Below are 26,700 nucleotides of genomic sequence, written 5' to 3'. Positions count from 1 at the left end.
GCAGCGCGCAAACCACAGACAGCAGGCTGAGTCTCGCAGATGGCCTCTCCCTTAGCGCAGCCCGGGAGACAGAATGCAGTGTTCTGCACAGCACCAGGACACATCACTGGGACCAGCCCCCTATGGTGAAATCTAGACCAGCTGCCCAGAGCTCCGGCCCAGGGCCCTGCTGTGCCAGCAGACAGGTCACTCAGGGGTAAGGGTGAGACCTGCTTATCTCTGCATTCCCACCCCGTGTGGATGCACCGGACATGCGGAAAGCCAGCTGTGTGTGGAAGCCAGCTAAGGTCCCTCCCTGGGCCCAGGGGACACGCACTGAGCAGAGGAGGCACTGCCTAGCTGGAAAGACCATTACCAGACAGTACCTGCAAACACTTGGTCTCCCCCAACACCATTCCTGCACTTCCTCTGGCCAGAACAGTGACCTGCCAAAACCGCATCTGCCGTGCAGGTGTGCCTGTGTGCTATTACTCAACTACTCCTAGAGAAAAGTGCTGGACTCAAACTGACACAGCTGGCTTGCCTTTTTGAAGTTTCCATAGGATCCTTCCTCTATAATGAACCTGCGAAAAAGCAAAGAATGCCCCCAGAGCAACTTGTTATAAGTTCTTTTTGTGCATTAGTTTTAGTTAGAGCAGACCATATCTAGAAATCACTTTCAACCTAATGGGAAACTGTCACTTCTGCACACCAGACTTGAAAACAAGGTGCTTGTGTGATGTTGAGGGCATGGATGCCTCAGAGGCACTGACCCTGTGCCCCTCTGGGGGATGACTGCGTCCCCCAGCCCACCGCTGTAAGACTGAAAAGGGACAGCTGGCCCAGCATCACCAACCCAGAAGCAGTCGAGGACTGCAGTAGTGCTTTTCTGCCTCGGTGACCCAGAGTGGCCCGAGTCCTGGCCTACCCAGGCCTGCAGGTTCTGCTCCTCAAAGGATTCTGAGCTTCCCTAGGATCCCTTTTTTTTTTTTTTTTTTGGTACTAGGGATCGAACTCGGGAACTTGTGCTTGTGAGGCAGGCACCAGAACCACTGAGCTAAATTCCCAGCCCCCCAGAATCCTTTTAATGAATAAGTTTCTAGAAGCTTAAAGCAAATTTAAATCAGAAACCAATGGCAGTTTCTGATGCTGGTAATCACCAAAAAGTCTACTAACCTGTCTGCTGAGCAGCAGCTAACATTTATTAAGTGCTCACTGTGTGTCAAGCACTATTCTAACTGCTTTGTATGCATTATCTTAAGCCTCGCAACCCTTTGGGGAAGTCCTGATTTCTCCATTTTCCTGAGATTTGGGACAAGTTAAATACTTCTGCCAAGTTACATTAGTAAATAGCAGTCAAGATTTGAATCCTGGATTTCACTGCTGTGAAAGAGTGAAAAAACTGGCCACAATATTCTGCAGCTTCTACCAACAAGAGATGGAGTCTTTGAGCTACTTTTTGATTCTTGGCTTCGCTGTGTCACTTGCTTTGGCCAATAAAATGTCAACACGCTGACATGAACAGAGGCTGAAAGTGCTGGGCACTGGATCTGCTGCTGCAAATGCTAAGACCTGCAAGGGAAGAAGCTAAGTGGTAGCCCATGGGGAGGAAGGGATCACATGGGAAAAGAGGCTCTGCCAGCCCAAAGAATGCTAGAAAGTAACAAATTACTGCTGCTTTAAATTGTTAAACTTTGAGTGGTTTGTTATATAGCAAAAGGTAATTGAAACAATCATGAAGTTCTTGCCAGCAAATAAATAACAGCCCATAAGAATAAATAAAGAGCCAAGGGATTTAGCTCAGTGGTTCACAGTCTGCCTCGCAAGCACAAGGTCCCAAGTTCAATCCCTGGTACCAAAAAAAAAAAAAGAATAAAAATTTGAGACATAGGAAAAAAAAAACCTCTGTAGTCTTCCCTATTTTTCCTCACAGACAGAATGAGAAGAACTGGAGTTCAAATTTCGTCAGAACATATTATAATTGGACCAGGGGCAGAACTTGCTGACAGCGCGCGAGCCTAAGGACAGAAAGACTCACCGTTGTCTTTCGAACCCTAACTCAGGTCTCCAAGAACTGGCTATGCTTTTTTCTCAGAGCCAAGCACTGCCTTATGGTTGATCTCTCCAGGGCTTCTGGAGAAACCCAGACAGCAGGAGCCAGATCCCGCAGCCTCACGGGCAGCCTCTGCCTAGGCAGCTCCCCTTGCACAACGGGCAGGCAGTCAATGCTCCCCAAAGGCAGGTGGTTCACTCTCTGGGACCCATCTGGCCAATACAGCAGCTTCTCCTTTCACTGAGAGGCATCTGGCGAAGCCAGGAAAGGCAGCAGGAGGGTGGGAGCAACAATAGGCAGAAGGAGAAAGAAAGAGAACTAATCCGAGGAGGAGGTGAAATCTTCCTCTCTTTAGAATAGAAATCAAGTTAGCGCTCTCCTTGGAAAAACACAGAACATAGTCCACAGCAGGCAATGGTAGAGAAAAACAAGGGTACTGAGACTAAACAAGGCCTCTACCAGAGGTTAAAAACGTTGTTAAAGGACTTTTACCTTCAACAGAACAAAAGACAAAAAGGGAGGACCCAACAACCTTTAGATTTCAGCTGAAATTCAAAACATAACGACTAGCAAGTAGTTTCTTACCTCTGTGCATAATCTTGTGCTTCTCCCTCAGATAGGTCAGGCCTTTTATTACCTGGAGCAAAGGGAATGTAAAAAGAAAATGTTTCATCTAACAACAACAACAAATTTACCTACCTCCCTTTCTTTTCTTTTTTCTGCATTTATCTTTGACGTTGCTGGAGGTTGAACCCCAGGCCTCACACACACTGTGCAAGTGCTCTCCACTGAGCTACCTCCCCAGCCCTTTTTATTTTTCATTTCACTTAGTCAACCTACATTATCAACCAACCACCTTTTACAGGATACATCACGTTTTGGGGGGTTTTTTTAGACAAGATCTCGTTGCATAGTCCAGCTTCAAACTCAAGACACTCCTACCTCAGCCTCCCAAGTGCTGAGCCCACAGGTGTGCGCCACCACACTCAGCAAGGTTTGGTTTTCTGAGACAGGGTCTCACTACATTGTCCACACTGGCCTTGAACTCACTATGAAGCCTAACCTGGCCTCTGCAATCCTCCTGCCTCAGCCTTCTAGGATTACAGGTGTCCACCAACATCCCTGGCTAAAGAACCCCTCTTTAAAAATAAATTTTCCCTCCCTTGACTTTCTAGATTCCTCCCTTATCTGTTTCCTACAAGTCATTATCAATGAAAGAACCTTGAAGAAAAACTTCACAACAGGGCTGGGGACTTAGCTCAGTGCCACCGAGTCTTCCTTGCAAGTGCAAGGTCCTGAGTTCGATCCCTGGTACCAAAAAAAACACAACAGGACAACTTCACAACATACTCACAGCAATGCTAACTTTTCCTAAAATTTGCTCAGGAATTCTTCCAGCTTTTTTCAGGACTTGATCCAAGGAGCCCCCATCCTGAGAATAAAAAGCCAGGCCATTTAGTGACAATATTTCTCTCATTTCAGGTGCTAAACTTCAGGAGGAAAGTGAACCTTACTCATGGCCAGTCTCCCAGGAGATTACTGGAAGCACTCTGGCTTTGCTCCAGATGTCCAGGACCAAATAAGGTTCTGAACACAAAACGCTGCGGAAGCACCAGACCTCCAGCAACTCCAGTCCTGGGAGCTTCCCTGCCCAAATCCCTGTGCTGGATCCCAAGCTGGAACTCACGACTGGGAGCCAGCTCTGCAGGCAACTGCTGGACTCTGAACTCCACGCCTGCCACCTCCTCTCCAGGGGACTTGAGGACATTGAGGACATACTCATGGGGCTGTTGTGAGGACTAAGCAAGCTAACACACATAAAGCGTGTAGAACAGCACACAGACCCTAACAAGCACGTAGTAAATGGTAGCACTTTCTCAGAATTGCATTCCGCATTCTCCTAATTATAGTTAGCCAGATCCAAAGACTAATGTTATAGACTAATGTCACTCCACAAGTGCACTGGACTACGTTAGCTTCTACAGGGAACAAAAATATAAAAGTCACTGGGTCCTCAATAAACTTAGTAACTGATATAAAAATCAGAAATGTATAAACAAATCAGACGTCTAAGAAAAGTGCTATAGACATAAAAAAGAAGGGAGCAGGAGTTCTGACTAAACTCAGAAGGCAGCATTAAAGGTGAAATCTTTCCTTTTCTGAAAACAGAGCCTTGATGTGTAGTGCAGGCTGGTCTTGAATTTACTATATAGCACAGGCTGTCCTCAAACTCACAGAGATCCTCCTGCCTCAGCCTCGTGAGTGCTGGGATTGCACCACCACATCTGGCTTGCACTGAAATTTTACTCAAGAATCAGTACTGTTTTCTGTAGTTGGAAAGTGGGATATCAGGGGAAAAAAGCAGAATCCCCTTTGTAGAAAAATTAAAAGGCCACGCATGCTCACACAAAACAAAGTAAAAAAATATTAGAACTACCTCCAATCTAGACCGTAGGGTTAACGCGATTTCTGCTGCATGAGTTTCTTCTTTGTGCTTTTTATAGCTTATAAATCTTCTGTAATGTATAAATATTTTACCTCTTTAGATTCATAAACTAGAGGCTGGGCACCTAGATCAGGATAGAGTACCTGCCTCATGTGTGAGCCTGGGGTTCAAACCCTGGCACTGTCAAAAAACAAACAGAAGGGACAGGGATTTAGCTTAGTGGTTCCGGCGCCTGCCTCGTAAGCAGAAGGACCTGAGTTCGATCCCTGGTACCAAAAAAAAAAAGAAAAAAAAGAAAGGAAGGAAGAAACAAGCTGGGCGTGGTGGTGCACATCTGTAATCCCAACACTTGGGAGGCTGATGCAAGAGGACCACTGTGAATTTGAGGCCAGCCTGCACTACATAGTGAGACTCACTTTCAAAAAACAAAAGGAAGAAACACCAAGACTCTTCCCTTTAACCTCGTGGGCTACAAGCAGAGTTACAGGGAAGACAACAGAATTAGCAGGATGTCAGGGGCCCGGCTAATCAGGATCATCCAGAGTCACCTGCAACTAACCCGAGAGCCTTTTAATTCTAATTCACTGCCTTCCGCCTTCGCTGACTAGAATTGCTAAATGGTACTTATTTTTAGAAGTCAATTATTAGCTATGTCAATGGTACTTTTGTGAAGGTTTTCTGTAAAAGAGACAAGTGCTTTATGAAAATAATAGCTCAGAAGCTTTTACCCCTGCATAAGAACCATCAACTCCAGTCCCCAGTTCCCTGTTGCTCAGCTACCACTTGGGCAGGAATCTACTTCTCGAAGACAAGCACATTCCTCTCCATGAGGCAGATCGTGTCCCTTGGGCCTCACTATAAACACAGCTCACTGCCGTGAAAGGCAAGCCCTGGATGGGCCTCCAGGAGATAGGGCTTGCGGAACACTGAGGACACAGCTGACTTTCAAACACACCCAAAAGACGATGTGAGCAATGGTTAGGTGGATGATGCAGCAAAATGTAGTAGGCTGGAGTGGTGGGTTCACGGGAGCACGGTGTACATCCCTTCAGCTTTCTGTACACTTGTGAATGTTTATCATAAACTCCTAGAACCGAGTGTTAATGACATGAACTCCATGCAAAGACCATGACTGGGGCCCGAAGCCCTCAGAAACTGGGAGGTGACTGCCGAGCAGTGCTCCCCACACGACAGCACCTGTGAAACGCTGAGCAGAGGCCCAACAGAAGAAACCGCAAGAGAAGCAGCTGCCAGCAGAAAGAGAGCTTTCCAGGGAGGACAGCTGGACAGGGCTCTGTCACTGGGGGGCCTGCTGGTGGACCATGGAAGAGGGGATAAAAAGCTATTGTCACTCACAGCTGCGTGGACCTCCGACCACAGCTGCTTTCTACACAGCCCTGCCCAGACCGCCTAGCTACTCTGAGCCTCTCTGAGAGTATGGACAGCTGTCCCAGGTGCCCTGTGGACCCAAACACACCCAGGGGTTAGAGCTGACTCCAAGACCTAACTCCCACTGAACCCCAGGCTGAGCAGGCCTTCTCCCCACCTGGCCGCCCACCCACCTTGCCACCCTCATTCAGCCACTCCACATGTATCACCTAATAGGTCCCTGGCACTGTATTGGGCCCTCAAAAGGTTTTTTGTCTGTTGTCTGTTTGTCTGTCTGTTTGGCTGTTTGGCTGGCTGGCTGGCTGGCTGGCTGGAGGATCTTCCTAAATTGCCTAGGCTGGTCTTGAACTTGCAATCCACCCACCTCAGCTGCCCAGCAGGTGGGACTACAGGCACATATCACCATGCCTGTAGGTTTTTACCTCCGAGCCTCTGATGGTCAGTTTTCCAGGCTCAGGTGCCCAGGGTAATCCCAGAGACATCTCCTGCTCTGAGGACTTGGACGGCAGCACCCACTGTTCCCAAAGAGTCAAACCCATGGGGGAAAGATTACCGTGGCCACCAGAAATGGACCAAGAAGGTGGGAATCCAAGCCCTACTATTTCCAGTGTCATCTCCTGCTAGAGAAGACTGGGGAAGGGGGACATGGCAAGGACACAAAGGACATGACTAATGTCTACAAGTCCAGAGTGAATAAGCAGGATTCCAGGACCACCTCAGAAGAGGTCAGTGTAAGACAAATGCGACCGTCCCATCTGCCTGGCAGGAAGACATGCAGGCTGGTGAAAGAGTTCCCGTTGGAGAAAGGAGACACCTCGCCCAAACTCTGAGGCCAGCACCCTGGAATTCAACCACGCTCAGCCCTCAAATGGCTCCCTGGCTCTCCTATGACAGGGAGAAATCTGGGCAGTCCAGAGAGAATGTGAGCAGGCCTGAAGTTACACGCAGCTGCTGCTCTCAAATGCTTCCTTCTGTCTACACTGCCATCCCTTGAGAAGGTGCTGGAACACAGCAGCCAGCTGTGAGCCACTCAGGGAGGGATGGAGATGCTGCTCTCAATGTCTGTGTCCTCAAGGCAGCTCACGAGGCACTGTGGACAGTAAGGGGACTGAAAGTAAGTGCATGTGAAGCCGAAACCATGCTGATCAGCTAACATACACCCCGGCTGTCTGCAAGGGCCAAACACCATAGAAACGCAGGGTGTGAGCAGGGGCCCTAACAGGAGAGCTCATCCAGTCGCTTCTCTGCAGAGGTGGAAGTTCTGGGAGCACACAACCTGCCTAGGACAACAGAGAGCATAGGAAACTTAAGAGCAGACTTGGTTGGCAACTCTAGTACTTACTACTGTGCGACTTGTACTCCCCACCTACAAGCTGGGGGGGGGGTCAACAGTCCGCCTCGCAGTTTGGGGCTGTAGCTGGTGTGAGGTGACAAGGACCAGGGAAGTGATAGAAAATGTGAACTGCTACTCTATCTAGCCACCCAGCACCCACCTCCTAGGATGCCGGCAAGAGCCAAGAGGAAAGAAGGCTCCCCTGGCCAATCCCATCACTGATTTGTCACCCCACACACTTCTTCCTTCTAGTCTTCCAGGATCTCCATTGCTATTTATATGCCCTCATCTAAAACCCTTGGGCCACAGCTGAAACCCATCACCACCACCACTGAGCACAAGAAACAAGGCTGCAGAACAGGACCCGAGGGGGTACCTTGTCGTAGTAGAAAGCAATGGCACCCAGACCCAGGGCCAGGACCGAGCCAGAGGCAGCTCTGCGAGCCCCACAGAGACTGCTTCACAGCAGCTGAAGCAAAGAGGAGAAACGGTTCCCAATAACCTCTAGACACCAGAAGACATGCGGGGGAACTGTGTTTTGTACAGCACCCACAAACGTCGGCAGAGGCTGGCAACAGTGTGTATCACCCTTCTTGATGACCACAATGAAGAGACGTTAGAATAATGGGGGTCATAGCAAGAAAGGAGCCTCCCGGAAGGGCTCTGCCGGAGTTCTCTGAGACCCAGCACTGGAGGTGGGGTCAGGGCTGGAGGGACAGGAAGGGAAAGGAAGGCGCCGAGGGACACCATGCTGGACAGAGTGCATAGCAGACACCATGCAGCAGGCTCCTGTCAGCCCTGTCTCTGACTGCCAGGCATGCAAATAAACCGAAAGCTAACATTTGCAGCAAATAGTGAGGACTGCACCCAGGACCTAAACATGCGAGGCAAACACTGTACCACTGAGCTACATCTCAGCTTTTTTTTTTTTAATTTTGAGACAGGGTCTCTCTCTAAATAGCCTAAGCTGACCTCAAACTCGCAACCCTTCTGCCTCAACCTCCTAAGTAGCTGAGATTATGGGCTGGAATTGCATACGTGTGCCACAGTATCTACTCTGTTAGTTTAATTAATCCTTGCCACAATAAAGGAGGTCTAATAATGGTCATTTTATAGATGAGGAAACTGAGGCAAAGGTACATAAATCTGCCCAAAATCACCACGAGAAAGTGATAGTCAGTAAACAATTCTCAAGAATCTCCTGCCTGCCAAGAATGATGGTCTGGGCTTCCAAGACTCAGTGGCAAACATGACAAAGTTCCTGTGGAGAATGGACATGGAGAAACACCTGTCAGATTCTAAAGTCCCCTATACCATGGTGCAACAATGGGAACAGAGAAAACTAGCAGCCACAAAGCCAACCTCTCTTTCTGAAGCCCTCAGCCACATGGAGGAGACACCCCGGTCCCTTCATCACAGAAAGTACAGGCATCTGAGTCAGACTCCATGGGCTTCAATTTTACCAACAGCACTTACCAGCTGCAGGACCTAAGTAAGTTAACTGATTTCTCTGTGCCTCAGTTTCCTCATCTGAGTAGAATTATGTACCCATTCAAAAAGGTTTTCAGAAAATGCAATAAAATGTTGGTTTGCTTACAATAACACATCCACTAAATATCATTTCATCGTTACTAGCATTAACACCATTATTGTTATTCTCATTAGTCACTGAGAAGAAAGGGATTTTAGGCAGCTGATGGTAAAAAGATTGGCAGATCATATACCTAGCATTAGCCTCTGAACGCTCTCACCTGCCCGGGACCACCACTAATGTGCAGCAGGTACAGGTGGGATTACTCCTCTCCTGGCCCTGAGACACCCCTCAGGCTGCCCTCAAAGTAGATTATAAACTCTGAAGGCAAGGACTATTTCACTCATCTTCATAACCCTGAACCTTATACCCAGGACCCAGAATTATATACAATAAATGGGTTTAAACTATATTAACTAGATTTTAAACATATCAGAATCTTTTTTTTTTCATTTTTCATTTTGAGACAGAGTTTCATTAAATCACCCATGCTGGGCTCAAATTTGCAATGCTCCTGCCTCAGTCTCCCCAAATGCTGGGATTACAAGCATATGCCACCATGCCTGGCAACATCAAAATCTTAGGAGTCATCTGGATAGGAGAAACTGGGAGGGAATCCTGGTTACTTTCACCTGTCTTTGAAGAGAGGCAGGGACCTAGAAGGAAGCCAGGTTCTACGGTCAGGCTTCCCAGAAGCCCCAGACAGTGGTGTGGATCCAGGGAGCCACAGGGAAGCAGCTGTCACCTCCCACACGGAAGATTCAACCGGAGCCCCCAGCACCCTGGCCCTGCCCCAGGGCCGGCAGGCGCCCTACCATGTGCTCCATGCAGATGCTGATCTCGCCATCACTGTAGAAGGCCCCGTAGAAGCCCACAATGTAGGGTGAGTTACACTCATGCAGCACCTGCAGCTCTCGGATGATCTGGTTGCGGATGGCTGGCTTGATCTCCAAGTGGATGAGCTGGGGAGAGAGGTGGTGGGCCGAAGGTTAGAGAAGGAAGGGAGTGCCGGTGCATCAGGCAGGTGTGGGCAGCGCAGAGCGGTCAGCATGAGAGCAGCTGAGCTGCTGTTCCTAGGGATGGGGGCGCAGCCTCCCAAGAACAAGACAAACACAGGGCTTGCTCCTGAGAGACCCATGGAGCCAGAGTCTAAGGGGAAACTGGCTGGGGGGCTTGGCTTCTCTTTGGGCTGGGGTGGAAAGCATGGGAAGCTGGGTTACACCAACCTCGGCTGCCCAATAGCTTCCTCTGTGCCCTTAGGAGCCTGATGTGCTTGAGATTTAGCCAAAGTCTCAGGTGCTACCTTATGCCCCCCTAACAATGTCCCTTGTTCCAACCCCAGAGACAGGCGGCAGACACCTTAAGTGGTTACCTACTAATGCTGAGCTTCTAAAAAGTATCACAGTCAGCTGGGTGGGGTAGCGCATGCCTATAATCCCAGCACTAGGGAGGCTGAGACAGGAGGATCACAAGTGCAAGGCCAGCCTGGACTACATACTGAGTTTAAGGACAGCTTGAACTGCATAGTGAGACCCTATCTCAAAAAAGCAAAAAAAAAAAAGCTGGCTGTGGTTGGCACACTCCTGCAATCCCTGCACTCGGAAGGCTGAGGCAGGAGGATCACAGTAAATCAAGGCCAGCCTGGGCCACGTAGTGTGTTCAAGGCCAGCCAGAACTATAGAGCTGTCTGTCTCAAGAAAAAGAAGCCCATAGTCACGGTCAGAGGACATGAAGTGTGGTTGCTGGCATGAGGTGGAGTAGCTGGAAAAAGCTGGGTGAGGGGCACAAGCACAACAAGGGGACAGGAACGGACATGTAAGCTGTAACATGGGCAAGTCCAAGTTCTCCGAACAGGGCAGGGTGAGAGCTGCATTCAGAAAAGGCACCAAGGGTGGACAGAAAAGCAAAGTCCAGCTCGAAGATGCTGCCACGGAGAGGAGCTCAGAGGTGGGACTGCAGGGGCTGCAGGGAGCCACAGGCGAGCCGGTCACACAGGAAACAACCAGAACTCAGGGTGCACCCTGAGCACAAAAGCAGCTCCTCCTGTACCTGACAGGCGACAAACCAACACCTGGCACCCTGCCCACACAGCACACCAGAAGCTACAGAAGCGCCCCTGGCTGGTATTTCCTGGGCCCAAGATGGGGATTAACACAGGCCAACAATCATTAGGGTGCTCCCCCCAATCTGAGAGAAGTCTGACTTCCTCCTGGCCTGTCCCCAGACCGTCATTTATCTGGGTAAGCTCACCTTTCGGGCCATGACCAGGCCGGACGGCTTGTGGGAGACCTTGAACACCACGCCGCCATTGCCGGCACCCAGCTCGCTGATCTTCTCAAAGTCATCGTCCTTCAGCTCTCCCACTTTCTGCTTCTGTGTCAGGAAAGCCTCGAGGCGCTTCCGCTGCTGCTCATCCAGCTCCAGCTCCTCCAGCTTCTTCTGCAAGGCCTCTAGGTTGGTCCTGCGCAAGGAGGGGCGGGGCGACATAGTCACTGGAGAGGCACCCACTTGAGAGCTCCTGTCCCCAGGGCCCTTCATCCAGCTTCCCTCTGCAGCCTCACTTCCTCACTTGGAAGACAACCTCACTAGGGTTTCCACATACTGCATGCCTCCAGAAGAAACCAAAGAAGCTACTAAAATCAAGACTGAGCCACCTTCTGCTGCTTTCAAGCCTCAGTCAAAAAGCCCCACTAATGTTGGTTTCATTACATTTATATCATACACACAGACACAAACAAATTCCCTAAATTTTCTCAATTGAAATCAAAACCACTTTAAACTGAGTCACAGCATAAGAACCTTCAGTTTTGGTGTGATCAGGTCTAAGAACCAGGCTAACTAAAAAAGTTAGGACAAACTGTCATAAAAACGATATCTTTACTAGGGCTAGAGGTCCCATTTGACCCAGCTATGCCCCTGCTGGGTATCTTCCCAAAAGAATTAAAAGAATCCTACCACAGAGAAATATGTGCACCCATGTTCATAGCAGCACAGTTTGTGATAGCTAAAGCTTGGAAACAGCCCAAATGCCCATCAACTGGAAACTGGATAAAGAACATGGTTTTTCTATGAAATGGAGTACTACTCAGCCATAAAGAATGAGAAACTAGAGACATTTATAGCTAAATGGATGCATATCGAGGCCATACTCTTAAGTGAAATAAACAGGACACATGTGTAAATACCGAATAGTTTCTCTAGTGTGAGAAACTGAAAGTGTAAATAAGGATTAAAATGATTAAAATGAATAATTGATAATTTGAAATAGGAAAAGGTCCAGAGGTGTACGGGTGGGTGGTGGGAAAGGAAGGGGAAAGGGAAGAAAGGAAAGGAAAAATTATAAGAAAAGAAAAAAAATGGAAACAAAATCTATGTAAATAGGGAAGGGTGGAGGGGGTGAAGGGCACACGGGTAATGGGAAAAAAAAATAAGAACTAAGATACATCATGTACAGGTACAAGCACCCAATGATAAATGTAAACATATTGTATACCTAAAATGTACCAATAAAAGAATTTTTTTAAAAAAACGATATCTTTAAAATTACTTTGGCATAACACCAATCAGTCTGTGTTCACGAGAGCATTCTCTACCACAAGGCAAGACCCTCTGGACTAGGGCCCACTATAAGAGCGCCACATCATCCTCACCAGCCAGAATATAAACTCTCTCTGATTTCCACATCCTAACTTCACACAATGAAGTAAAAATGGAGACGCCTGTAGAGTAATCACAAGACATAAAATTTTAGTCTTAGGATTTCCTCCCATCTTACTGCTCACCTAACTTGACAGTATTGTATTTTAGTGACTTGGCTTTACTGAGTCTTTCCAGAGCTTTTAACTTCATGTACAGGAAGAGGAAAAAGGCCTGGGGATGCACCTCAGTGGTAGAGTACTTACTTCCCTAGCAGCACACACAAGGAAGGCACTAGATTTGATCCCCAGCTCCAGGAAAAAAAGAAAAGAGAAAAGAAAATCACTCTATTTGTAGTCATTTTCCTCAGTTCACCCATCTTTAAATGTACTGCTGGCTATGATGCCAGCTGGCAGTATGAATGGCTCTGGGTGTGCATGCAGTTCACCAGTTCACCAGGGGGTGCTGTGGCAATGGGCACACACCTGGCATGGTTATCTGAGCAGACCAGACATCATTCAGTGCATCTAACAGAGAACTAAAAAGTGCTTGCTAGCCTGGGATTTAGCTCAGTGGCGCTGTGCCTGGCTTGAAAGTGCAGGGTCCCGAGTTTGATCTCTGGTTCAAAAAAAAAAAGTGCTTGCTGTTGCTGTGAGGTGGCAGAGAGCTTCCACTGCGTTTCATCTGATTTCAGCCTGGTCTACACAATGACACAGTGACAGAGGTAACAAGACAGGCCTTGTTACACTTCAGAATATGTGCACCCCCCCCACACACACACAGCAGCTCTGAGCTTGGAGGCGGAGTAAGTATAATCTTCCATGCTTCCTTCACACCATCATTCCAAGTGCAAGGAGACAGGAAGACAGACCCCACAAACCTCCCCTTCCACACACCAGCACTGCCCTGCAGGTAACACGGCACCTGGGGCCTAGTCGACAGGTGATGCAGGCTGATGTCACTCACTTCCTGCCCAGGTAACTCCGGGAAGGAGGGCTGATGCTATGGACTGCATTATGCCCGTCCCCAGATTCACACATGGAAGCCTGAATGCCAATAGGACTGGAAAAAGTCTGTCAGGAGCTAATTAAGGTTAAGTGAGGTCAAAAGGGGAGGGGTCCTAGTCAGACAGGACCTGTGGCCCCTTAAGAGAAAGGTGGTCAGGGTATGTGTGGAGGAGGTGCCACACAAACACACAAGCCATCCACATGCCAGGAAGAGTTCCTCAGAACCCCTGGGCCAACCTCGACACCCTCAGGCTCCAAACTTCGAGACCCAGTATGTGCCGAACGTGCGCTAACAGGTTGGGATAAGTCTCAATGCCCCTAGTCCCTCAGTGCGAAGACCCAGAGCACAGGTGGCTGGGAGGGCACGGTGGGCACCTCTGGGGTTCTCAGCACAAAGAGGCCCACCAGGGGCCACATCTAGATACACGCATCAAGTACAGAGAGAGAAATGGCTCTGCCTTGGATGAGGTCACTGCTGTGTGGAAAGGCAGGATCACCAAAAGTGAGGTCAAGAATACATCCCAGATGGGCCAAGGATGTAGCTCAGTGGTGCCATGACTGCCTGGCAAGCACCAGTTTCTGAGTTGGATCCCCGGTACTGGGGAAAAAAAAAACACCCCAGAGTACCTGAGGCAGCAAGAGGGAGGGCTGGCCAGAAGGCAATGGGCTCTCCTCTCACACTATACACTCTCCTGAGTGATCTACACTTACTAACCCACTCTATCACCCGATGAGGACAGGTGAGCAAACTGAAGCTGGGCAGGGGAGGTAAACTGCCCGAGGCCGAGAAGCTAGTACCCAGCACAGCCAGGGTCAACCTGGGGAGAGAGAACCTCTAACCCTACATGACACTGCACTGCACTGCCTCTTCAAAGACCCAACAGCAGACAGGTGTGGTGGTGCATGCCTATAAGCCCAGGAAGACTGAGGCAAGAGCACCATGAGTTCAAGGCCAGCCAAGGGCCACACACACAGCAAGGTCAAGGCCGGCCTGAGCTACATTTTTTTTTTTTTTGGTACCGGGGATCGAACTCAGGTCCTTGCACTTGTGCAGCAGGCGGCGAAATCACTGAGCTAAATCCCCAGCCCAAATATTTTTTTTGTTTTTTTGTTTGGTACCGAGGATTGAACTTGGGACCTTGTGCTTGCGAGGCAGGCAGTGGAACCACTGAGCTAAATCCCTGGCCTGAGCTACATTTTTTAAAAGTTCAGTATTTCCATTGAGGCGACTTACTAGCAAAGATAAGAATCCTAGTTGCAGCATTTAACACACTGAGGCTCCATCACACAAGAAGACAGTGTGCCCTGCACACAGGGCCTTCCCCAGATTGGACTCTGTCTCCTCGGCTCCCAATCTGGCAATGGCACAACAGAAGCCACCAGGAAACTTGCTCCACTTGGTGAGGCACAGGGAGTGCCGACCGCTCACTTCCCTGGATGAAAGAAGAAGCCATTCTTGCACCTTCAGGAAGAAAACAAAGCCTGGGCCCTGTGCCCCCTTCCTTCCTTCTCTGATGCCTGTGCCAGCCTTCTCACTTCTCACTTGCTGCTCAGGAACCGACCCAGGATGGCCAGCTAGACCGTGTGCCAAGCCACAGTGTAAAGACCTTCTTCACAAAGCTGGTAAGGCTGGGCACTGGGCCAGAAGAGCATCACCAAATTTACAAGTCATTAGTATAGGCGTCCTGGGCTCTCCACCAGTGACAGTTCTAGGGACTGAACCCAGGGCCTTCATAGTGAGCTGCATCCCCAGCCCTTTCTATTTTATATTTTGAGATAGAGTCATGCTAAGATGTCCAGGTGGAACTCAAACTTGTCATCCTCCTGCCTCAGACTCCCAGGTGTGTTGGGATTACAGGCGTGTGACACTATGCTGGGCAGAAACAGTGAAATTGTCCACACATTTCTACACTAATGTTCGGGTGAGAGGAGGGAAGAAGGAGCTAAGGAGAGGGGAGGAGGAACCAAGACAACAGCAGGATCCAGAAATTATGCTTTTTCTTTTTCTTTTTCTTTTTTTTTTTTTTGAGACAGGGTCTCTTTATGTAGTTCAGGCTGGCCTGGAACTCACAGCAGTCTTCCTGCCTCATCCTCCTGAGCGCTAGGACTATAGGCGTGCACCACAATGCCCAGCTCTGCCTTTCCTTTAATAATTTTTTTTTTGTACCGGGGATCGAACTCGGGTCCTTGTACTTGCAGGGCAGGTGGCGTCACCACTGAGCTAAATCCCTGGCCCCAATAATTTTTTTTTTTGAGACAGAGTCTCACTATATATATAGTTCAGGCTGCCCTTGAACTCACTGTGTAGCCCAGATCCTCCTGCCTCAGCCTCTCAAGTACTGGGATCACAGGCATGGGCCACACCTGGCTTCCTTTAATAATTCTTAAAGCACTTTTAAAGTTTTTTTTGTTTTTCAATCTTTCAGAGAATGAAAGACAAAACTTTGAATCTAATGGTGAAAGGAAGATCCTGGCATCAAAACAGCTTTCGGTGTTCACTGAAGGAAACCAATCAATAACATAACCACGTTCGGTGCTCGTGCTCAGGAGTCAGTGGTGTTCGGGATGCTCGTTCTGCCAGCCCAAGGTGACATGCTCCAAACAGTGAGCAGAGGAAGAGGGTCCTCACCCCTCAGCCACATTGCAAAGCCCCAGACTTGGAGCAAGAACTCGCCTCCTTTGCAGTCTCTCAGTTTTAACAAAAATTGGCAAAAATGAGAATGGAGATTTAAAAGCAGAAAACAAAACCAGCACAATAATTCTGTGCCAGGCAAACCCAGCTCCAATCATCTAGCACCCCGCCCCCTCACTGCAGGGATAGCAGCGTGATGTGTGTGCTGCACCGGGCTGTGAAGCAGCAGACAGCAGTCCATGAAGACGGAGAAGATTACAGGTTTGAAATGAGAACGCAGAGAAAAACAAGGTTGTCACTTGCATTGTGAGGACAGCAGGGAGGTGCAGGGAAAAGGAGGGAAGAGCATCTCCCATGGGCAAGAACATCTTCTCTCTCCTGCACCCCATCTGCCAAGCCTAATTACACAGTCACACTCGAGTCTTTCCTTCACAGCTCAGTGTTTAAAATAAGCAGCATACCCAGGCATGGTGGCGCACCCCTGTCATCCCAGCACTCTAGGAGGCTAAGTCAGGAAGATCACAAGTGATTCTCAAGCTCAGTGACTTAGCAAGACCTTGTCTCAAAATAAAGTAAGAAAAAAAGGACTGGGGATGCAGCTCAGTATGAAGGCTCCGGGTTCAGTCCCCAGTACCAAGTGGCACAGGCAGCACCATAAAATGAAGCACAGGAAGGGACCTTAAAACCCACATGGCTGGGCATGGCGACTCACGCCTGTAATCCCAGCACTTGAGAGACCAAGGCAGGAGAACTACAAGCTCAAGGCCAGCCTGGGCTACACAACAAGTTCAAGGCCAGGCTGGACTACATAATGAGACCTTGTTTCAAAACACATCCCCCCAAAAGACCACCTAGTCCAACCCTCACCTCACAGGTGAGGAAACTGAGGCCCAGAGAGCACAAGGTCACACAGCTCACTGATGGCAGGTTTCCAAGTCCTGCAGCAGAACTCCTGCAAGGCTCCACAATGCCCTGGCCAACCTCACTGGCCTCGGACCTTGGAAGACAGACTAAGGCAGGACTGGAGGGTGGGGAGGTGAGGGCCAGACAGAGAATGAGGTCATCAGTCAGCCACAGGGACAGGCCAGGGCTGCAAGCCAAACTCTTCCAGCTGTTACCAACCCCACTCTAGGCTTCTGCCGGAGGGCCCAAGAGAGGGGATGGGGCATTTGGCAAGCAGGAACCTACTGAAGCAAGCAGGAAACAGGCCAGGAGCAGAAACACCAGGGGGAGACACAGAGACCAATCTGAGGGGCTGGCGCCTAGACTGTGGCTGCAGCACCTTCTGCACAACCTCTGCCACTCCCTGTCCATGAAATCCGGCCAAATGGGCTTCCATCTGGTCCTCAGTTTCCACAGCCATAAAAACAGCACACCGAGAGGGAAGGGAGAGCTGTGAAAATAACCATGACCCAGACAGCAGCAGAGGAGCTACGTTCCTGCTGAGGGGCTACAGGGCTAATAACTGGGGAAACTGGCACTGGGGTCTCTAAAGTCAAGCCACTGTGGCTGGAGGGACAATGTAGTAAGTGACTGGACTCTGCCAGCAGCGACGGGCAGGGCCAGCCCAGGTGACAGGTGGGGAAGGAGCCACCCTAGCCCACAGCTCCACCCTGCAGCCTCCAGGGGGCGCTTTCCCACCAGTGAGACCCCAGGGTGTACACATGGGGCCTGGCAAAGCAGCCAGGTGGAAGGAGAGCACAGTTCTAATCCCCAAAGCTGCAGACAAGGAAAGTCAGCACCCTTCAGAGCAGTGGAGTGAGTGTGCGGGTGAGTTTTAGATGCAACTTGGCTGGGCGACAGCCCCCAGATAGTGTGCCAAACGCTGTCTGCACGTTTCCATCAGTGTGTTTATGAAGCGAACATTTAAATGTGGACTCTGATGGCAGGACATTACTCTCCACACGTGGGCCGGCCTCATCTGATCAGGTGAAGGCCTCAACAGACCAATCTCTCTACTGCCCCTGGACCTCCACTCCAGCCCTCCCTGGGGTCTCTGGGCTGCGGGCGCACCTCACAGACTTCAGGCTTCCCAGGCCTCCACAGTCCTGTGAGCCAATGCCCTGAAATAACTACGAATATTACCACCACCAACCCCGCTCCAGCTCCTGGTGGCTCCGTTTCTCCAGAGAACCCTGACATCAGGCAGGAGGGGAATCCCTGGGCACTGGCCATGCCCTGTTCTGGATCTGAGTGCTGGCTATGAGTCCCAGGTCTGAAAACCCACCACACCATGCGTTCACAACCCATAATGCCCCTGGTCCTGCACCCCAGTCCTGCTGAGTGGACTGAATCCCTGTTGCCCCCAGCAGCCAGGTCAGCAGGGGTTGCAGGTATTACTTAAAGGCCTTAGCCTTGGGGAGAGTTAGGGCTGTTAGGACATTAAAGGAGTTCATCACAGCAGAATTCATGGCTCACAGTAGGTCTCAATAAATTCAATCTAATCAAATATTATTCTTTTTTTTTTCATACAGAGAATTGAACTCAGGACCTCGTGCTTGCCAGGCAGGCGCTATTCCACTGAGCTAAATCCCCAGCCCTCGAATATTATTCTTTTTTTTTTGGTACCAGGGATCGAACTCAGTCCTTGCACTTGCGCAGCAGGTGGTGAAACCACTGAGCTAAATCCCTGGCCCTCAAATATTATTCTTATTAACCAACAATTACCAAGTAACAACATAACAAATATCTTCCTAGCATTTAATGATTTTTTTTTTTTGTACTAGGGGTTGAACCCAGGGCCTTCACACTGAGCTATATCCCCAGTTCCATATATATATTTCTTTAGAAAGGATCTTAGCTAAGTTGCTCAGGCTGGGCTCAAACTTGTGATCCTCCTGCCTCAGCCTCCCAGAATGCTGTGATTACAGGAAGGTGCCACCATGCCCAGCTACAGTTAACTTTTTATTTCTCCTCACAAATTCGTTTAATTTCCTCTTAGCTGCCTATATTCCTTTTACTGTCTTACTGAGGGCCTTCTCAGATTCTCAGAGCAGACCCCAGAAAACAAAATGACCCCTGTATTCTCAAGGAGAAAACAACAGGATGCGATCATTGTCACTGAAGTTTCTATGCAGGCAAAAATGGCCAGCGCCTCACACCATGGAACACGGGAAGCAAAGCACTCTGAGAAGCCTGGCCCAGCACTTGGCTGCAGTCTCCCTGGAACACTGAGGAGGATACGACCCCAGGAGGGGAGAACGTCGGCCCTGGGCACCAGCCTACTCAACTCTCCTACTGTAACTGTGAGGGTAACAGGCTGCACACATTTACAGAGCAAATGATCATCAGAGCTGAACTCACGTTGGGTTGGTTTTTTTGACACTGATTATGTACCCCAAGCTGGCCTCGAACTCACAGTGATTATCTTTTGGTTTTTTTTTTTTTTCATACCGGGGATCAAACTCAGGTCCTTGCGCTTGTGCAGCAGGTGGCGAAACCACTGAGCTAAATCCCAGCTCACAGTGAACCTCTTGCCTCAGCCTTCCGAGTACTGGGATTACAGGCCTGTGGCAACATGCCCAGCTGAACCCAGGTCTTCTGACCTCCAAAGCCTTTGTAACTCTTTCCGCAGTACAGCATGTGGCAGTCACGTGGACGCTCTTCTTCTCTGTACTGGTTTCACACACTAAATGTGAAAGAGCATACCTGTGCTGGCCCAGGAGCAGCTGATTTCCTACCAAGGTCACTAGCCCTGCAGATGGTCCAGGGCTGCTTTCAGGAACAATGATTGCGAGACTTTTCACACCTACACATTTGTCAGCAGGCAGAGAAGAGTAGGCGGCCAGAATGTGCTTTGCATGCACAGCCAGAGGCAAGGAAAAGTGGGGAAAACCTGCTAAATTCAGTGAAGCACATTGCACACCACGCAAAAAAATGACTGAACTGAAGTACGGCTTCCCACAGTTAAACTCTAGACTCAGTCAGACATGGTGGGACACATCAGTAGTCCCAGGCACTCAGGAGGCTGAGGCAGCAAAATAGCCTGAGCCCAGGAGGTCAAGACCAGCCTGGGCAACATAGTTGGACACTGCCTCAAAAAATAAAACAAAATGGGCCAGGGATTTAGCTCAGTGGTTCCGCCGCCTGCCTCAAAAGTGCAAGGACCCGAGTTTGATTCCTGGTACCAAAAATAAAATAAAATAAAACAAAATAACCTAAGCCCAAAGCCAGGCTCAAGAGCAACACAAAGCAAAGGTTTACTACTGCTGGGGGAGGTACAAGAATCTTCCTCTTCCCCAAGACCTGCCACAAATACTGAGTAGAGTATACCTGCCACACAGAGAAAGGGAAGGGATGCTGTGAAAAAACCCATAGACCCTGCCTATCTCTGCCTTGACCCTAGCACTACATAAAAAGCAACTATAAGCCAGGTGTAGCACCACACACCTGTAATCTAAACTATTAGAGAAGCTGAGGCAGGAGGGTCAAAAGGTCAAGGGCAGCCTGGGTAAGTTAGACCTTGTCTCAAAAACAAAATAAATAAATAAAAAGAAACAAATGGGGGCTGAGGAGTCTAGTTCAGCGGCAGAGCACCAGCCTAGCATGTGTGAGGTCCTGGGTTCCATCCCAGCACATGAATGACGAGGCCCTGGGTTCCATCCCAGCACATGAATGAATACTGCAATTACAGTCTATACCTCAGGGAGAACAGAGCATGCAGAAACACCTACCTCCTGTGGCCAGGCATTAAGGGGCAGTTCACAGTGAGAGCGCAGGAGGAATACTGAGAGGAAAAACCCTACACAGCTCAGCACCACTCTAAGCGCAAGATAAAAGCTGACTGCTGGAGAAATCTGAACCCAGTGTGGTAGACGGAAATGAACAGCATCAACAACAAAACCCAAACCCAGCGCCACTCTTCACTAACAGCCACGCCTTCTCTCCCAGCACAACAGAAGTGCACCCACTGCCAGCCATAAAGGTGATCAGCACAGCCTCTCTTCTTCACAATGCCAGTATCCACTCAAAAATCACAAGACACAAACATCAAAATGGAGGGAAAATAATCTTATCATGGACAATCAACAGAACCAGACCCAGAGATGATCCTGATGTTGGAACCATCAGACAGGGACTTTAAAATAACTATAATGAATGTGTTAGAAGTGGACAATATAGTTGGGGTGGTGGCACAAGTCTGTAATCCCAGTACTCTGGGAGGCTGAGGAAGGAGGATCACAAGTTCTTGCCCAGCCTGGGCAATGAAATATTGTCTCAAAATAAAAAACAGAATATCACTGGGGACACAGCTCAGTACAAGGCCCTGGGTTCAATCCCTAATACTACACCCTACCACCAAAAAAAGGGCTCATCTAGGGATAAACAAAAGAGGAATTTCACCACAGATGAAAACTGGTAGAATCAAGTGGAAATGGTATTTTTTTTTTTAATTTTTAACGAGATGCTGAGGATTTAATCTAGGACCTCGCCCATGCTAACCATACACTTGATCACCGAGCTACATTCTACATTCCCTAAATCCTAGATTTCTGTTTTGTTTTAGACAGCATTTTCACTACTGCCTAGGCTGTTCTCAAACTCCTGGGCTCAATGGATCTTCCTGTCTCAGCCTCCTAAGTAGCTGGGACTACAAGGCATGTGCCACTGTGTCCAGTTTTAGAAATGTTTAAAACATGCCATCAGAGATCAACAGGCTCCTCAGTATGCTGGACAGGACTGACCTTAAAAACAGGTTAACAGAAATGATGCAAACTGAAGTGCAAAAAAGAAAAAAGAAAATCAGAATACAACATACAAGAGTAGTAAGACAAAATCAAATGGTCTAACACATATAAGTAGATTCTTAGACAAATCAGAGAACAGGGCAGAAGAAATATCAGTCAAGAATTTTCCAAAATTCAAGAGGTATGGTGACATATACCCGTAATCCTGGCACTTGAGAGGCTGAGGCAGGAGGATCACCATGAGTTTGAGGCCAGCCTGGGCAACTTAGTGATTTCAAGGCCAGCCTGAACTACATAGTAAGACCTTGTTAAAAAAAAAAAAAATTCCAAAATTAACAAAGAAAACCTAGATTAAAAAAAAAAAAAAAAAGCTCACACCACAAGATTAAAAAGAAAAACCCCACACTAACAGACTTATCAGAAACAATGCAAACCAGAGGATAATGGAGATAACATCTCAAAAGTGCTAGAAGAAAAGAGCCATCAAACCCAGAACTGGCCAAAATAACTTTCAAAAATGAACACACACACACACAAAGAACACAATATAAAATTAGGCCTGACCTGGGCATGGCGGCATATGCCTGTAATCTCAGCACTTGGGAGGCTGAGGCAGGAAGTTCACTGTGGGTTCGAGGCCGCCCTGAGCTATGTACGTACTGAGTTCAAGGCCAGCCTGAATTACATAGCGAGACCCTGTCTCAAAATAAAATAAAATTAGACTTGAACAATGAAGACTGACTAGATGAGACCTTTTACCCATTTCTGACTCTTTTGATACTCAGAATTCTCACAAGCCAGACACCAAGAATTCCAGAGGAAAATTCAGGTCAAAGGTAAAAGGATCAGGAGCCAGGCGTAATGGCACATGACTATACTACTGCCATTCTGGGAGGCTGAGTTAAGATCACAAGTTTAAGCTCAGCCTGGCCAATTTAGTAAGGCACTGTTTGAAAAAATAAAAAATCAGGGGCCAGGGATTTAGCTCAGTGGTGCCGCACCTGCCTCGAAAGCACTAGGTCCTGAGTTTGATTCCCAGTACCCACCAAAAATATATATATACACATTTTTTTTTAAAAGGGGAGAGGGTTATGGATGTAGCTCAGTGTAAAGGCTCTGGGTTCAATTCTCCAGTACCACAAAAAGGGGATAGGGGTAAAAGAATCACAGTCTACAGGCAGCCTGGCTCTCCCCTAACAGCACCAACAGACTTGGAAAGCATGCTCGTTCTACCTCAGTTTCTCTACCTATAAAAAAGGAGCATCGTGGTGCACACAGCACCTGGGGTCAGTTATTACCATGTAAAGAGCATCTAGACAGGCCTGGGAGTATCTATACAAACACTTAACAACTGTGAAATACTCCACAAGCCTAAGATATTTTCAAGACTTGCCAAGTGTAGTGGCATTTGTCTTTAATCCTAGCTGTTCAAGAGGCTGAGGCAGGGGGATGATAAAACTGAGGACAGCCTGAGCAACATGGGGATACCCCATCTCAAAAATAAAACTAAATTGGGCCCAGGGATTTAGCTCAGTGGTTCCAGCGCCTGCCTCATAAGCGCAAGGTCCCGAGTTTGATCCCCAGTACCCAAAAGATCAATCAATCAATCAAACAAACAAACTAAATTAAAGCTTTGGCTTTCTGCTCATTTAGTCTCAATCCTTGACTTTGGAGCTAGAGAAACTAGGTTTCAGAGAGAAGTGACTTGTCCAGAGTCACACAGACTTATGTACATCAGAGACGTTACCATCCAAACAAATACAAAACTATCTCACCTATGAGGGAAAAGAAAATGAAAGCACATGAGCAAGCACTGGAAGCAAACCTCCTATATTTCATGTTGTTTATGCAAAGAAGAAATAACCTAGGGAAATGCACAATGTATTTAAATACAACCTTCACTACTTTTAATTGGTTTTACCCTGACCCCTAAAGACTTGGGGTCACGGTCCGTCCCACAGCACCCTCTCTCATGAGGGGCCAAAGACATAGAGCGCCCACAGTTCGGAATATCCCAGAAGTTCTGGAGGGATGAGAACTGAATTGTCCATTACCTAGCTTGATAAACAAAATTTAAATAACAAAAAGCAGGAAGGGGGCCGGGGACTTAGCTCAGTGTCACCACACCTGCCTGGCAAGGGCAAGGTCCTGAGTTCAATCCCTAGTACCAAAAAAAACAAGGCAGGAAGGGCATTCTAGTAGAAGCTAACCTCTGCACAATGGGGTAGAACCGGAATTAAGAATATTATAAGTTGGCGAGGGATTTAGCTCAGTGGTTCCACCGCCTGCCTCCCAAGCACAAGGGGACCTGAGTTCAATCCCTGGTACCAAAAGAAAAAAAAACCAAAAAACTAAATTATGTTGCAAAGTAAAGTGGAAGAATCTTGCCGGGGAGGGGGTGGGGGGTGGGGGGTGGGGGGGGTGGAGAATCAGCAAGAAAGGATGGGGGCTGGGCATAGTGGTCACACCTGCAATCCCAGCACTTGGGAGGATGAGGCAGGAGGATTACCAGGAGTTCAAGGGCAGCCTGGGCTACATAGCGAGACCCTATTTTTTAAAAAAGGGGGGGATACACAATGGCAGAGTGGTGAAAGCCATTTAAGACCAAAAATACCTAAGACCACCAGGTTTGAAGCTGTCTCTACTGCCTGTAACCCAATACACTCCACACCCTCTCCACCCCACACCTTCAGTCCAATCTGCTGTAGACACAATATAGTAGCTTTGTGTGTGCCTTGTTCTTACTCAAGGCCAGATTCCAAACTAGTTCAACAGACAGCAAAAAGAAGAGAAGGACCAAAGAAAAGGAAAAGTGAGTCCCAAGGCAGAAGGGACCATGAGAGCAGAAACTTCCAGGATGGCTCCAATGTAGGGAGGGCACAGGATGGGGCACTTGACTGCATGCACTGTGCAGCAGTCAGAGGTGGTGCAGGTTTATTTTGGAGTATCCACAGGGTGGCAGGCACGTGTACTGGGGCTAGGAAGGAGAGAGTAAAAACAGTAAGATCCCTGCCCCTGACAGGGCCAACTCAGGGGAAGGGGGACAGAGTGGGAAAGCCAGGTTGGTCAGATTAGTAGGTAGGGGAGCAGGTAGGTAGAGGCAGGCATCGAGAGCACGAGGTAAGCCTAAAACCAGGAAGGGTAAGAACAGGCACAGTAGCAACCCTGCTGGGCAGGGAAGGGCAGGCTCCAGATACTGAAAGCAGGGTGAGCACAGGAGGCTCTGGAAACACAGAGCAATGGCCCCCAACTGCATCTAACACAAGGAAGCAGAAGAGGTCAGAGAATGCAATGCCTGAGTTGCATCCTAAGGTGTCAGTCTTCCCTGTGTAGCGGAAGGGAAGAGCAGCCAGGCCTGAGAATCAGCTGGGTGAGCAGGTGTCCAGGAGCCAGGCACCTTGAGGGGCACAGCACCCTGCGATGGAGAGTGGGTGGGAGGGGAGGGTTTGTAATTTAGCAGGCATCAAAAGTGATGGGCCAGGCTGGGGATTTAACTCAGTGGTTCTGCCTCCTGCCTCGCAAGCACAAGGTCCCGAGTTCAATCCCCAGTACAAAAAAAAAAGAAAGTGATGGGGGCTCATTGCAAGAAATGTAACCAGTCCAGAACTGCATAAAGTCACTCTACGTGCCACCTTCCCACAGACTACTGTGCGCTGCTCAGTGTATCCTCTTCTAGATCCTTCCAAGCGCATCTGAGAACATCCTGTATGCTCTGTTTTGTTTCACACAAATGGAATTATACACCTTGTTCTGCAACAACAAATTCCGAAGCAAGCCTATGAGAAGATCATTTTAACCAAGAATCTTGCAGCAACACAGAGCTTAGATAGAGATGGGGAAAACAAGGGAGGGAATTTCTCTGAAGGCAGGGGAAGAACAAGAGCAGATAAGCATGTGAATGCCACACAGTCAGGGTTCAGTACAGAGAACAGGGTGGGGAGATGGAGTCACAGCCAGTAAGTGTGGCAGCCACCTGGGCACCTGGGCCTGAGAAGAGAGGGGAGTCAAGGGAGACTCTAGCTTTCTGGCTGGGCACCCAGGAGGTGTTGGTTATACACTACAGGACAAGGAGTAGACAGCTTTGAGGGTGGGAGGGTAGATAAGAAAGCATCTGCCCGGCCTTTTTCCCGTTTCCGGGAGGCAGCCTGTGAATCTTCCCAATTTCCTAAGTAACTGTAGCATATTCATGGTGGCCCTGGGAGTTCACACAAGTAAGATGACTCACGGTGAGTCCCCCACAGTCTGCCCTAAGGAGAAGAGTGGACAAGGGCAGGGCCGGAAAGGCCAAGGGTGCTTGGCAAGGTGGGGCTTTGAGCCCTGTGATTTCAGCCCAATATGCAAGAGCCAAAGGGCTGGGGATGGAGTTTGACCACTCAGCCAAAGATTAACCCAGTCATGCCCAGCAATCCAACCCCAACAAAACTCGCCACACTGAAATTTAGGTGAGTACCCGGTCCGCCACACTGCTCTCTAACACAGCGGTGTGTGTGCCCTGACTCAAAAGAAGAGGACACCAGGAGCTTTGCACTTAGCACCCCTCAGCCTTCACCCTACATGTCTGTCTGTCTGTCTCTCTCTCTCTCTCTTTTTTCCCCCTACAAGTCTTTTTTCTGCCAGTCTTCATTCTTAGCCTTTGTGATATAGTAAAATTGTAAGCAGCAGCACAGTGCCTTCCTGAGTCCAGGGAGTTGCTCTAGTGAATGACGGAACTTGAGAGGTAACAGGAAGTTCCCAATGAGTAACCAGTTCATCACAAGTGTGGGCCAGGGATTTAGCTCAGTGGTTTCACCGCCTGCTGCACAAGTGCAAGGACCCGAGTTCGATCCCCGGTACCAAAAAAAAAAGTGTGGCTAGCCTGGTGTTCGGAATGAGGGTGGCCTCGAGGACTGTCCCTAGCCCATAGCCTCACTCCAGGGAGTCAGCATCAGTCATCCCTGAGGACAAGAGGGCTTGGGGTCTCTCTTCTGGACAAGCTGAGCACTCTCCAAGTGGGCTACACGGTATGTG

At 48.7% G+C, this 26,700-nt stretch overlaps 2 protein-coding genes across 3 annotated transcripts in view; one reads left to right on the top strand and one right to left on the bottom strand.

The window, feature by feature from the left end:
• Snapc5 (small nuclear RNA activating complex polypeptide 5) overlaps window positions 1-9,218 on the top strand; it is a 29,735-nt gene extending 20,517 nt beyond the window's left edge. The window contains exon 4 of the mRNA XM_087199076.1: window positions 3,515-9,218. The gene's annotated coding sequence lies outside the window, so the exon portion shown is untranslated. The remainder of the gene's footprint in view (window positions 1-3,514) is intronic.
• Map2k1 (mitogen-activated protein kinase kinase 1) overlaps window positions 1-26,700 on the bottom strand; it is a 63,121-nt gene that overhangs the window by 14,415 nt on the left and 22,006 nt on the right. The window contains exons 2-5 of one of the 2 annotated variants that reach the window (XM_004855601.4): window positions 10,982-11,192; window positions 9,547-9,693; window positions 3,387-3,464; window positions 2,618-2,669 (exon numbers count right to left, since the gene is read on the bottom strand). In XM_004855601.4, coding sequence (XP_004855658.1) covers window positions 2,618-2,669; window positions 3,387-3,464; window positions 9,547-9,693; window positions 10,982-11,192 — 488 coding nt within the window. The remainder of the gene's footprint in view (window positions 1-2,617; window positions 2,670-3,386; window positions 3,465-9,546; window positions 9,694-10,981; window positions 11,193-26,700) is intronic. The other variant, XM_021237029.2, reaches the window with a different exon arrangement.

Source organism: Heterocephalus glaber, unplaced genomic scaffold (assembly GCF_053883595.1).
Source record: "Heterocephalus glaber isolate CG9 unplaced genomic scaffold, H.glaber_assembly_v1.0 deba00001689, whole genome shotgun sequence".
NCBI lineage: Eukaryota > Metazoa > Chordata > Mammalia > Rodentia > Bathyergidae > Heterocephalus > Heterocephalus glaber.
The sequence above is the reverse complement of the archived record's forward strand: the minus strand, read 5'-3'. Positions and strand labels throughout refer to the sequence as shown.